Source organism: Dermacentor albipictus, chromosome 3 (assembly GCF_038994185.2).
Source record: "Dermacentor albipictus isolate Rhodes 1998 colony chromosome 3, USDA_Dalb.pri_finalv2, whole genome shotgun sequence".
NCBI classification, from domain to species: Eukaryota; Metazoa; Arthropoda; class Arachnida; order Ixodida; family Ixodidae; genus Dermacentor; species Dermacentor albipictus.
Window position 1 is genome coordinate 16,434,830 of NC_091823.1, and position 13,036 is coordinate 16,447,865.

Consider the following 13,036-nt stretch of genomic DNA (forward strand, 5'->3'; position numbering starts at 1 on the left):
CTTCAGTATGGGAGTTCAAAAGTAGGCGAGGTACCTCTGTGTTGCACACAAAATGCCAAGAAATTGGTGACGTGGAACACTTCATGTGGGCCTTTCGGCACTTCAATGTCGAAAGGAAGACTCTACATGACATTACAAATTACAGCGCACAACGAGACTAAGACATGAAAAGACGAAGACAAGCGCTGACCGCAAACTGTCGCCCCATTGCAAGTGTTATTTTCGCTAAGTCAGGTATAGACACATATCCGCGAGTGTGGACCACGTCGATGTTGGCCTTTCTTGTGGTGGACGTGTTTCGCCGAAGCTGTACAAATACCAGCTGCCACAAGAGTTTCTCCGTGTGGTCGATAAGTGCCGTTAATTGCGTTTCTTCGTCTTGTCTCTTTATGCCGCTGTGCGCTGTAACTTGTAGTACCATGAAACACTAATTAGCTCGGTCTCACGTCTTCTTATCGACAACCTGCAAACAACAGAATTTCCAAACGCGTGTCGCAACTGGTGATGTTCACTCTATAGGGGCGAGGACGGTTCGCAAGGAGGTCTACGCGACCGCTGAACTCGTAGACATGTGGAAGCAGACCCCTAAACACCGAAAAAGGCGAACAGAAGGAGTAATTGACAGCCCAGACTAACAGGCCAACACCGCCTGTAATAGACGTCAAGCAAGCAACCGACCAATTTTGGCAGGGAAAAAAAAAACGCACTTTTTGCGCAACGCAACATGGACACTGAGAAGTCGGGCAACGCAACATCACGAGCCTATTGGAAATACACTTAATGTATTTGGCCCTTAACCGTTGCCAAAAATATAACCTTGTGCACTTTGAAGCTACATGATGGGCACAAGCTGAATGTGAACTCGGACATGCTCTTTTAAGCCAGTTAAGCTTCCACTTATTCACCGACTATCCAAGCCTTCCTGGGGAACTGACCACATATCATGTAGGAAACGTAACACGAACGGACTCTCACTTTCTTCGAAAGAAAAAGAAATAGAATAAATGAGAGACCTGTCTCGCGTTTTGCGGTTGGTTAATCTAGGTCGATCGCCCGCAAATTGCTTCCGGCTGTAGTCTGCGCCAGAGACGTGTAGTAAAGGCACTTCTGGAGAGTAGTAAATTCTCTTGACGGATCTCTCGTGTGTTGCGCGTGAAAGTATAGCCCCGCGGACACAAGTTCTCGCAACGACTGATTTTCGTTTGAGGCTTGATTTGATCATATTATGAAGTATATAACAGCTTTATTTTGTATAACGACATAAGTTCACTTTCGCCGTTCCGGGAGTACACGTAAAGCACGGCTAACCCGGTCGAATGACACCTGCATGCTGTTACACGATGCCTGCGTCGTGTGCAGTGAGCGGCTGTTCAAGGAGATGGCCAACGCTCTCGTGTACGAAGGCTACCGGGACGTGGGATACGAGTACGTGAACATCGACGACTGCTGGATGACGCAGGAACGCGACGTGACCGGAAGGCTGCAGGCGAATCGCACCCGATTCCCCAACGGCATCAAGCACCTCGCCGACTTCGTGAGTGCCATCAAAAGCGCGACGAGCACCGCGATGACGTGCAAATACACGAAACCAGGGAAGCGAGACCCAAAAGATGTCGCAGAATTCGTCTCCGAGAAATGACTGTGAGAACGTGACATAATTTCAGCGTTACGGTACATTATGTCATAATTTATGTTCGGTAATGTTTATCGTGACTAGATATAACGCAGTTTGGGAGGATTCCGGTGCTTTATAGATGATTCATTGCCCATGACACCGAGTAGGAAATGGCGTATGCTAAAGCACAATACATATATGTTCCCAATTCAACATGTTGCGTACTACTTGCGAATTCGTGCTCAATAACACTTCCGGCTTCCGGTGCATCCGGTGTGGAAGGAGCACGATCGTGCTCGTTCACGATCGGAACGTGGTATAATGAGACCGAGGTATAGCACGCATAACAAGTATAAGAACAGTGGGGAGGGAACGACGACACGCTGGAAGAGAGGATGAAAATAATAAGTTGTGCTAATGGGGGGATGTCGGGCTGAAAGGTCAGCTTTTGAGCCGATATGCCAACTTGAACGACATTCAGAACGAGGCCTTTTCTTGTCGTCAGAACATGTAGTAAATTTGATTACACTTGCACAAATACAAAAAAAAGTTATGCACGTAAAATTGAGCAAATGAGTGTGTCATTTAGGAAAGCTATCGTTCTAAAAATTAAGAAGCTAAGTAATTTTTTAATTATATATCTTCTGAACGCCTTTATTACAGCATATAAGCAGCTGCTTGCAATGGTATGTCTTCTTCTATAGAAACCGCATCATGTTAAAAGTAAGCGTTTGTTTTTGTTACAGTAATCCGGAAATTTATAGTTTCTTTTTGTAGAGGCAATATAGAAATTTAATATGTCCATAGTCACGTTCCTCAAAAATTTTCAGACTGGAGACAATCTTACAAACAGCTTTCGTATTTGTAGTTGGAAACAATAATTTTCCCAAAAGTGCAAAATAAAGTGAAAATTGACCAAGAAGTGCGAACTTGGAAAGTCGATTCAAAGACATGAAAACATATCAAAACACATGCAAATGCCGGGTACAAAAGCTCATTTTCGTCTCTTCTTTCGCGCAGATAATAACATAACCTGGCGAGAGCTTCTTTATATGCTTAGAAACTCAAATCACACAAAATTAATAAATGCGCTTTTGTAACGAGAATTGTGATTTTAGCCCTGCATATCCCATTAAATAAATATGTTTAACAGTAGGGACACCACACTGAGCTTTCACATACATCTCTACTAAGTATAGCATGAGTAGCCCTGATATATATAGTCATAAGAAGCGAGCTCCTCGGTTTGCTTTCTTCTCGTTCATACATACATACATACATACATACATACATACATACATACATACATACATACATACATACATACATACATACATACATACATACATACATACATACATACATACATACATACATACATACATACATACATACATACATACATACATACATACATACATACATACATACGCTCGTCATGTGTGCATGTGTGTGTGAGGGAACCGCGAAATTGGCGTGTGGCGTCCGATATCCGATAACCTGTGCACTTTTTTAATTATTTTTTTTTCGTTGAAGAGCCCAGACACCCAAGTTGACGTGAAAGAGTTCCACAGACGTGCGGCACGTGCCCACTGGAATCGTCACGCTACTCGCGAAAGCGTGTGGCTGCTGTGCTGGGGAAAACAAGTGGCTTGGGTTCGACTCGGTCTGCCGGAAAATTCTAAAGGTTTCCCTCTTTATTGGAGAGGCCGCGGAAAACGGTTAGAGACATAGATACCGAGAAGTGTATAAAGTAGCCCAAGAATGGTAATCGCATTAAAATAGGAACAAAGGGATCAGTGTGGAGAAAGTACTTTATAATCTGGCTCGTGCTGTATGTGGTTGTCACAAATATTGCATGAACAGCTAAGCAGAGTGCAGAGAGACAGGCCTATCATGAGTCGATGTTCTGTAAGATAGCATGCAGTAATACTGAAAGCGGAGGAGAAGTGTAGACAGAACTAGATCTGCAATCTGGAGCGGGCTACACGCCAGACGGTATTGAAGAGCGCCCTAGATAACACGTGATGCACTCGTATTACTGACGGTGCGTGCACGTAATATTGTAATCGTAGCTGTAGATAAGTGTGTAACATATGGATTAGCTTCTACACGGTTTGCATAAAAGTGGAAGAATTTGCTAAGGTAGGTTTGCAGAACATTTCGCAGCATTGAGGGGTCACTATTTCTGCGTGATTTCGCAGACCAAGGACCAGATGTAATAAGGGTGGGATTATTTTTTCGCCAGAACCGCAGCGATCGCAGAACTTCTCGCACAGCCAAAAGACAAAGGCCGAGCGAAACCGACGGAACGTTTCCCCTCAGGGCGACCGACCGCGGGAGTAACACGCGCTGGAGTTGAATAGAGACCACTCGCTGAGAAGACGTCAGGGCCCGCGTCACGGCGCCATTTATTCATGGTGTCGTTCTGCAGGCGACTACATGAAGTTGTCTCTCTCTCTCTCTCTCTCTCTCTCACGAGACACTAAGGTATTACTGGAATGCCGCTGCTCTGTTGCAACGTCTGCTTTATTGCTCTAGCATGGACTGACGTATTAGATGTTGAATACGTACGACGTCCTTGTTGCACCAACCATTTTCGATGCCTTGCAACAAAAGCGTATTTTACTGTGGCGTTTCTCCCTCCCTCCCCTTTTATTTATTGACTTCGTTCATGTCTGGTCATCTCAGATGCACGCTCGGGGCCTGAAGCTGGGGATCTACGGCAACGTAGGGACAAAGACATGCGCAGGCTACGCCGGCAGCTTGGGCAACCTGTACACAGACGCCCAGACCTTCGCCGAGTGGAATGTGGACATGGTCAAGATGGATGGCTGCTACGCCAGCATCCGAGACTACGAGAGGCGTAAATTCTCTCTTTCACTCCCGCTTAAACTACTACCATAACAAATGCGTCTTGTGCAAGCGCTGCACCTGGCATCGTTTAGTCGCGACTGGCCAGCACGCACGATGACGTCATTTGTGGCTAATGTTGAACAAATTATCGTGATCATAGCGTTGACATTTGCGCTAGAAACGGAGCAGTGTTTGTATTTACATGGGGTGGAGATGGTTGGAGGGATGATAAAGTTCAAGAATGTTTCACAGCTGACGTCATCTATTTTCCGCAGTCTTGCATAATGTCGTGGATGCCTTCTCGCACGCATCTGCCATGCGAGCGAAACAGCCCGTCGTACAGGTGACAGAAGACCAGTGTGCACTGACTGTCCCGCTATACAGGAAGGTCACTGCTCCAATTGAAAATCACTGAATTGAATTCATTGCAGGAAGCAGGGGACGTCTGCTTCCGCCAGTAGAATGCAGCGGTTTCTACTTTCCAAATCACCCGAGCCTTTAATCCACGCGGTACATTGCTAGCTACGGCAAAGAAGATACGCGATTCGGTATACCAGCAAGCGATATAGGTGACTTTACACAGAGCGACTTCGTACAGACCGTGCCGTTGAATGACGGCGCAACCGCCGTGAATGCAAATTACTCGAGCACGAACGCTGCGAAGGCTGCCTGCACGCACGAAGAGCATTGAGCGACAGGTATGTGGGTCAGCGAAGGGTGTTGTATAAACCTCTGAGTACGCGCCCCCGCTCCTTCCGTGCAATGTAGGCTCCTGCGCTAAGCGTTTCTTGAGATACCATTTGCAAAGCTCAAACAGAAAGGGTAACGCCTCAATTACCGTGGCTGCATTCTAGAGCAAAGAGGCTAGAGATCACCTGTTTCGCTTTCTTCGTGATATGTCCTGTATCTTCAATTGTTGTTGTTTTTTTCTTCTTCTTTTACGAAGTTCCGATCCGTGAACAGATATCGCCTTTCACACAAATCTCATTATTCACGTTGTCACCGCCTCTCTCCGGATGCGACTCCTCCAATTTTTGTATTTATTTTTCCAGTGTGGTCGAGTGTACGGCCTAAATGATTAAGCGAGAGATGTGTTTGTGTTTCGACGTACCATGATGGACTTCTTTCCGTATTCGTGAGTAACGCATTTGCCGCATGACACTCATAACTGACCTTATTCGCACCTGCCCGGCGATACTTCGTGAGGTTCGAAAAAGACATGGTTGCATCTTTTTTTTTTTGTAGCATTTGCAGCGTGCTTATGCACCTTTAAACATATCAAAAAACAGGAGTAGCCAACGCGGCCTACAGGGGAAGAGATTTTATTTTCTTAAATGGGTCTAATAAAGCTGATTTTTTTAAAAATTAGGTAAGTGTGGCACCGTCACAATAAATTTAACATGGCAGCTTGCGTAAACGCAATTTCTCTGGCCGTCTTTAGAATCCCGGTCATCTACATAGGCCATACAGAGCTGAAAGCTGGGTTTCTGGGTTTAAACAATATTCGCAGCCGTTACCACGGTACTGCGGAATTCCCTTTATCACTTAGATAGCATATCTTTTTAATTGGAATTGATGCATTTCGCAAGCCTAATGTTCCTAACTAGTGTCGTCTGCCACCGCTCGTTCTATAATAAGGCTTCCTGCGGCACCGCTTTTTCGAAGAAGCGGTTTCTCGAAGGTTTTAGTGCCCAGGCGAAAGCACACACGCATTACATCACACGTTTCAAGGCTTCCCACAGCGAAACTGCGGCCTCTCGAAATCCACACAAAAGGATAGCTTGTCCAACAGACACCCGTTTCTGTTCAATCTATAATATATCAGGCGCTAAAAAGCGAGCACGAATAACCTAGCGATAGCACCCCTCGCGGACGCGCTAGACTTCCTAACAGCGCATAACTCAATATACGGATTGGGAATGTGACAAGTGGGTAGGCGCTGAGGAAGGTCGGAAACGTAGGGCAAGCAACGCTGCTTTATTTCTCTGTTTTTTTTTCATAAGCTGGTCCTTCGGCGAATCGCCTTTAAGTCGCACAAGCCGCTGCAGGCGAAGTGCACACGTACTGGCTTGGCAGCAATAACACGAAGGCGCGGCAAGCCGCCAAGAAAGAAAAAGCCGAATGACATTAACGCGCGGAGTAGCTCGGCTTCTGGCGCCTGCAGCCGAACGTGTATATGTGAACGTAGTTTCTGAGTGCATATGGTCATTACTACCTGAGTCACAACAGGCAACACGCGTGGTTGATGTCGAGACCAGCACCTGCGCGTAGCGCTGAAAAATTCCTCCACCAACTTCCGTACAGTGGTACTTGCTGTATTTTCTTAAGACTGAAATCATCATGTTGCATTTCCTGACCTGGAGAAGACCTTGTAGCTGACTTCAATATAGGAATGCAAATCTTCTAACGTAGGCATATATCAGCGTTTATAAAATATACCGCATGAGCAGTGATACTTCCTAGTAACACATTAATGGTACGGTGGGAATTCTATAGCTCTCAAGCAACGTAAGGCTGGTTAACCCGGCTTCAGCCCGCTGCACTGCAGTATTTCTGCATTTTGAATTCACTTCCTGCGTTCATGAAGTCGCCTATTGAATTTATATGAATGGCGGTTCTTTTTACTCCCTCCCACAGTGTACACAGATTTTGGTGATGCTATCAACCGGACTGGACGGCCGATGGTCTACTCGTGCAGTTGGCCTGCCTATGAAGTCTCGTATGGAGTTAGTGTAAGTTCCTTTTTAGAGATCACCGCTTACAACTGTGTACCATGTTCCACGTTCAAATTCAAAGCACGCATCGCATGGCTTATAGTCGTGTTCAAATATTGTGTCTGGTTTTTTCGCGAGGAATAGGACGAAATGTTGTCTGTTCTGCCGTTGCGACAAAAATTGAACTTTTCGTTGCGAAGAGGCGGCAGTGTCAAGTGAAAGTTGCGCTTCAGAATAATGCATACCATATGAAGGCCTTCGAGCCACTCCTTCCTATACGTAAAAAAAAAAAATTGCGGCAGAACCTGTTTCATGATTACTGTCGGTGGTAATGCGGTAGCATTGGATCAATATAGCGACGCAACGTATTGCAGCGGTCGAAACGAGTTATGATTCAGGCGCGTACTGCAGCGCGTCTCCTCTTTCGCGCTTCGCTAAGGACACTCGGTGCCGTATAGCATCGCCGCAGCGAAGCCTGCCTCCGAAATTCGTGGCGCGCCGGTGCGTGCGAGCGCTGAGAAACGCGTCATGCGGCAACCAGGCTCCTCTCTCGTGCTTATTTCTAAACACGCTGCGCCATCTAGTGGCACTGTCAAGATGTCCGCGCGTGGCCTCCGAGACAAGAAGTGTGGCGCGTCAGTGTCTGCGAAGGCTGAGAATGGTTCGCTCGCTTGTCGCACAACCAGTGGTACATGCTCAGTGACCCAAGTTGACGAAATGTTCATTGGAGAGCGGTACGCAGCCAGTGCATTCATGACTCAGCTCGCTAAAGCGTTGGCGGGAAAGAAAGTCCTTGTAAAGCGGCACATATACCCAGTGCATTTGTGGCGCAGCCATTCTCTTCTGGCTCACCAACTCTGGGATGTCCAGCAGGCCCACGATGCGGCCGAGAGGCTCAGCCTTCCGGTTCCCATGTGGGAGCGGCCCGCTTCGTGAAGGCTCACAATCTGCAGGACTTCATTAAAGCTTTACCATACCATACCATACCATCTAAAGCGTCGGGTGGCTGTGTTTGAGGAATCCTTGCAACGAGGGTTCGATTCCGCCCATCATCGGATGAATTTAAAGGATCTTGTAGAGTGGCACAATCCCAGTGACACATATCTAGTTGTGCAAATCAAAGAGCGTCATTGAAGAGCGGTACATTTCCAGTCCAGCATCTGCAGTGACCCATGTCGGAGTGAAAGAGGTTCCTTGAAGAGCGGCACATATTGTCGGTACACAGTGCCACACACTCAGTGACAAACGGTGCCGACCAACACCCCTGCGTCCTAATGGCTGAGCATAACCTTCACAAATTCACATGTTATTCGCGATGATATGACTTGGAGTTTCACTTGCGAAGTACAGAGGCACTCTCACTGTACAGAAGTACAGTGCGCGCGCGTTAAAATATTGCGCAGAGACGAAAGCGCTCTGCACTGCTCTCGACAAGGTGAACAATTATTCGCTTTCACAAGAGATATTTCTAGGCTCTTGTTGTTTCTATAATTTAGCTTTCTATAAAATTTCTTAAGACTTGCTTCTACAAACTTCACGGGAAGGCATAACTCACTTGATTTGCACTGGCAAATTGCACTGGCAATAGCCGGCAGGCTATTCATTTATACTAGAAAGAACAGCCCTAATGACCATCACGCTGCCTGGTCATCTCGCGCTGTGAAGGCCCTTTTAATCTTCAGCAGAGATACTGGTCTCAATGGGATGCTTTAGTTTGTATACTTTAGTTTGTAGAGTCTTGCGGTGTGTAGGTTGTGTATCTGGTATTGTGAAGTGTGCATATCGTTTCGTTTTTCATCATACCCACCTTGAGTTGCATGCTAGGCATACCGCCAGGCAAACCTCACCGGGTTTCGTCAAAGAGAGAGGCATCTCTCTTTCTCGAACCTCCCCGCCTACTCCTTTCGGAGCTGGGAGAGCAACCGGTAGTTCTTTAGGTTATCCTTTCTCCAGTGCCTCCACCACCTCTTTCCAAGCGAAGTAAAAAATTGCGCGCTTGGAAGGTCATCTCATGTGCTCCTTTGAAAAATTAGCTCAAGGAAGGGGAATGTGTATGTGGGTGCATAGTGTGTATGGCGTAAATTGCCGCAGCGCGAAGCACTGATGTATCCTTCTCTTAGCATTCCTTCGTGCTCTTCTACTGTTCCTTCCGTACATCCGTGCTTCACTCTGAAAAAATTTACACTATGAGCTTAAACCAACTCGCCAAGATCGCTATTCTGACGTAGTGAACAGTGTGTTTTTGTTAGAGGTGTGTGAATATTCAAGCTTTCGAATACAGATCGAACAGTCATTGCCATTCTATTATAGTATTCGGCTCGAGGATTGACCATTCGAACTTGTCAAATGTTTGTTAATTTTCTTTTTTTAATGTTGTAATGTAGGAGAGGTTGGCAGGACGGGTGATGCCTGCTACTCCTTCTCGCTTAAGCAAGCAGTACATCTCGAACAATATAGGGGACAAGAAAAGGTGTTGCACTCTAATGGGAAAAAAAGACTGCCACAAGTGGAAACTCTCCGAACGATTCCTTTGAGACAATACACGGTGCTCTAGTATTTCAACTAGCCTCTTAACGAGAACTACGCTCTACGACGTGCATCAGTTGACGTGCTGTTTCTCTGTTTCATTCGGCACTGTCATAGCGCACCAGATACGGCCATCGTCCCTTTGTTTCTCGCCGACAAGCTACTCTGGTGAGCGTTGATCCAGTTGATAACGGCATTAGATGTATCAAATAATGTAAATAAGCCTTTTTTTCGTCATACAGACTTTGCAGAAAACTTATATTTCACTTTCTTTAGAAATTGCAAATATTAGCTATGTTATTCGATATTCGGAGCTTTTTCTCAAATATTCATGCTCGCTACTATCAGAAAATTTCGCTATTTGAAATCCTTTGTATTATCGGTTTGCATGCCACTGCGTTTTTAAATATATGGACGGACATGCCAGAAATGTGGCCACGCTTTCATCTGGAGTTTCAATCAAAGCTAGCGCTTGTGTTTGAAAAGGACGGTACGTTTCCACGTTGGTATTCTATACTTCTCGCCGACAAGCTACTCTGGTGAGCGTTGATCCAGTTGATAACAGCATTAGATGCATAAAATTATGTAAATAAGCCTTTTTTGCCATATAGACTTTGCAGAAAACTTATACTTCACTTTGTTTACAAATTGCAAATATTAGCTATGTTACTTGATATTCGGAAGTTTTTCTCAAATATTCATGCTCGCTTCTATTAGAAAATTTCGCTATTTGAAGTCCTTTGTTTTTGTCGGTTTGCATGCCACTGCGTTTTTCAATATATGGACAGACATGCCAGAAATGTGGCCACGCTTTCATCTGGAGTTTCAATCAAAGCTAGCGCTTGTGTTTCAAAAGGACGGTACGTTGGGCACGTTGGTATTCCATACTGAAACTACTGACAGCGCAAAACGGCACGAAGTGTTTTGCTAATGCGCGAAGTGTTTGTGTTTTTCTAATGCGGCTTCGGCTCTGGCATAGTTACCACGCTTGCAGCACATGATCAGTGGAACGCTTGTGCGCTTGGTGTACACACATTGGACCAGCGGGCGGAGAATTAGACACGGTCGATTATCCTCACAGCCGTTGACAGCTGAGGCATACAACTGGGTAGAGGTACACTGATCGATACCTGCCTCAAGCACACCAAACAAAGAAATGAGTGTGGTGTGCATGAAGAGACACTGTTGTTCTTTGCCCCATTTTTTTGCCCACGTCTACGTATTTCGCTTAAATGTCGCGGTTCTCACACTTGGCTATTTAAGTCAGACATCAGGACAGGCTATGTTATCGTGACCATTACCTTTTGCTTTTTATTATCTCCAAAATTAGTCTGGCACTGTGATGAGACAGAAGGTGTATCGACTGGGAGAGCGAAGCCACTTCCGCTGTTCGAAGTTGGGAACGAAGCACAAAGGGACGCGATGTCAACTGACACACGTCTGGCAGCTGGCAACTTGTTCTCTGCACACTGGGCTCACTGTGAGAGACACACAAAAAAGTAACAAATGTGGCCTGGGCTGGGATAAAGCATTTGATTGGCATTTACAATTGCGCAAAGACGACATTTCAACCTAAGGAGTCGGATAATCGGCACGACAAAAAAAAAAAGGCATTGGTTATCTTGTGCTATAAGAACCAGCCTGTCTGTGTCAGAACGTTCTGCTAGAAACCAACTGTGCTATGGCATTTACAAACTGCAGCATTTTGCTATGAAATGCCCCGCATTACCACGACTGAGTCTCACGCTCCCGCCGATATGTTCTGCCACTTAGCACAAGGTCGCGTGCCCGGCTCAGCGTCGCGGCGGTCGCATCCGGTGCAGCAGGAGCGTCTGTAACGCCTGTCACTAATACAGCCGCGCGTGCGTTGAAAAGTAAGCAATGTCGAAATAAGTGCAGATCTCCTAGGCGACTCTCATAGCGCAGGTGGGATGGACAACGTCTCTTGCGGCAATTTAAGTGACCCGGTAGCTAAATGCAAGTAATAAACGTGTTCAGTGCGTCCAATCTCCCCAACCTTCAAAAGAGTGGAATCAGAATCAGAATCGTTTTTTTTTCTGATTATTAGAAAGATTACAGTATATTTGTATAAAGAAGGAGGCCCCGAATTCAAAGACTGCAACGGGACCTCCTTTACAAACTAAGCGTAATAAAGCACATATTAAAGCAGTTTCCATAAATCGTTAAAGAGGAAGAATTACAGGATTTAGTGTGACTAACATAATAAAGAATTAGATGTACATAATTAAGAGGCGTATAAAAAAGGACTGTAGGATAATCTCGTTGAACACTGATATATTAACAGTATAAATGACATGACATGAATAGCATAATTGGCAAACTCGAATACATATTGACACATGAGAAAAACAGAGAAAAAATTGAAACGCATACACGACAGAAAGAAGAGACACCACAATGCTAGACCAGCAACTGGCATATATGTCAGTTTCTACTCCAGCAATCTAATGGTATGGCAATGAAAATGAAATGAAGGCACACTGAAAGAATGGTTATGAGTATGAACTAGATATCAGTATTGCACAGAATATATTCTTTTTGTTGTTTCTCGAATTCGTGAATTTACGTGTTTTTATATCTAATGGTAGTGTGTTCCAGAATGCGACAGATAAAAAAATGGACGCTCTGCTTGCCATAATTAGTATGTGTTTTGGGTAAAATGAAGTTGCTATATATTGCAAACCTAGTAATATTGGTATTTATGAGAGAAGATTGAGGTTCCAAGCTATCGCATTGTGCGTAATTCATTTGTCAGGATAGAAAGGTACCGAGGTTATATTTAACAAGTTTTGTTACTGAACGAGTGTGATTAGTTCGTAAAAGATATGGGGCGCTGTTGTTGTAGGGGCTAAATGTAATTATCCTAATAGCCTGATTCTATAGGATTTGCAATGAGTTTAAAGGGATTACGTAAGTGTTTCCCCAAAGAAGTAACGCAGCAGTTTATGTGGGAATGAACAAATGAAAAGTATAGGGATAGTAATATTTGATGGTTAATTATGTTTCGTGCTTTTAGGAGTACCTTGATACCGTAGGTAATCTTCTGTTTTAATTTATATATTTCTTCGACAAATTTAAGCTTTCTGTCTACTTCTACACAAAGATAATTACAGAGAAAACTTGCAGGGATAGAACTAGCGCCAAGAAAAATAGGAGGAATGGAGTGAAGTGTTCATGGTGGGTAGTGAATAGAGCAAATTTTGTTTTTTACGGGTTTATCTGTAGCTGGTTGGTATGGTACCACTTCAGCAGCCTGTATAAATCACCATTAAGGTTATGCAATAGAGTTGTAAGACACTCATTA

General features: G+C 44.9%; 2 protein-coding genes across 3 annotated transcripts in view; one reads left to right on the forward strand and one right to left on the reverse strand.

The window, feature by feature from the left end:
• LOC135917503 (uncharacterized) overlaps positions 1 to 13,036 on the reverse strand; it is a 321,200-nt gene that overhangs the window by 190,950 nt on the left and 117,214 nt on the right. The window lies entirely within an intron of this gene.
• LOC135917505 (alpha-N-acetylgalactosaminidase-like) overlaps positions 1 to 13,036 on the forward strand; it is a 36,916-nt gene that overhangs the window by 4,156 nt on the left and 19,724 nt on the right. For both annotated transcript variants that reach the window (XM_065451081.2, XM_065451082.2), the window contains exons 3-5: positions 1,360 to 1,534; positions 4,307 to 4,481; positions 7,109 to 7,203. In XM_065451081.2, coding sequence (XP_065307153.2) covers positions 1,360 to 1,534; positions 4,307 to 4,481; positions 7,109 to 7,203 — 445 coding nt within the window. The remainder of the gene's footprint in view (positions 1 to 1,359; positions 1,535 to 4,306; positions 4,482 to 7,108; positions 7,204 to 13,036) is intronic.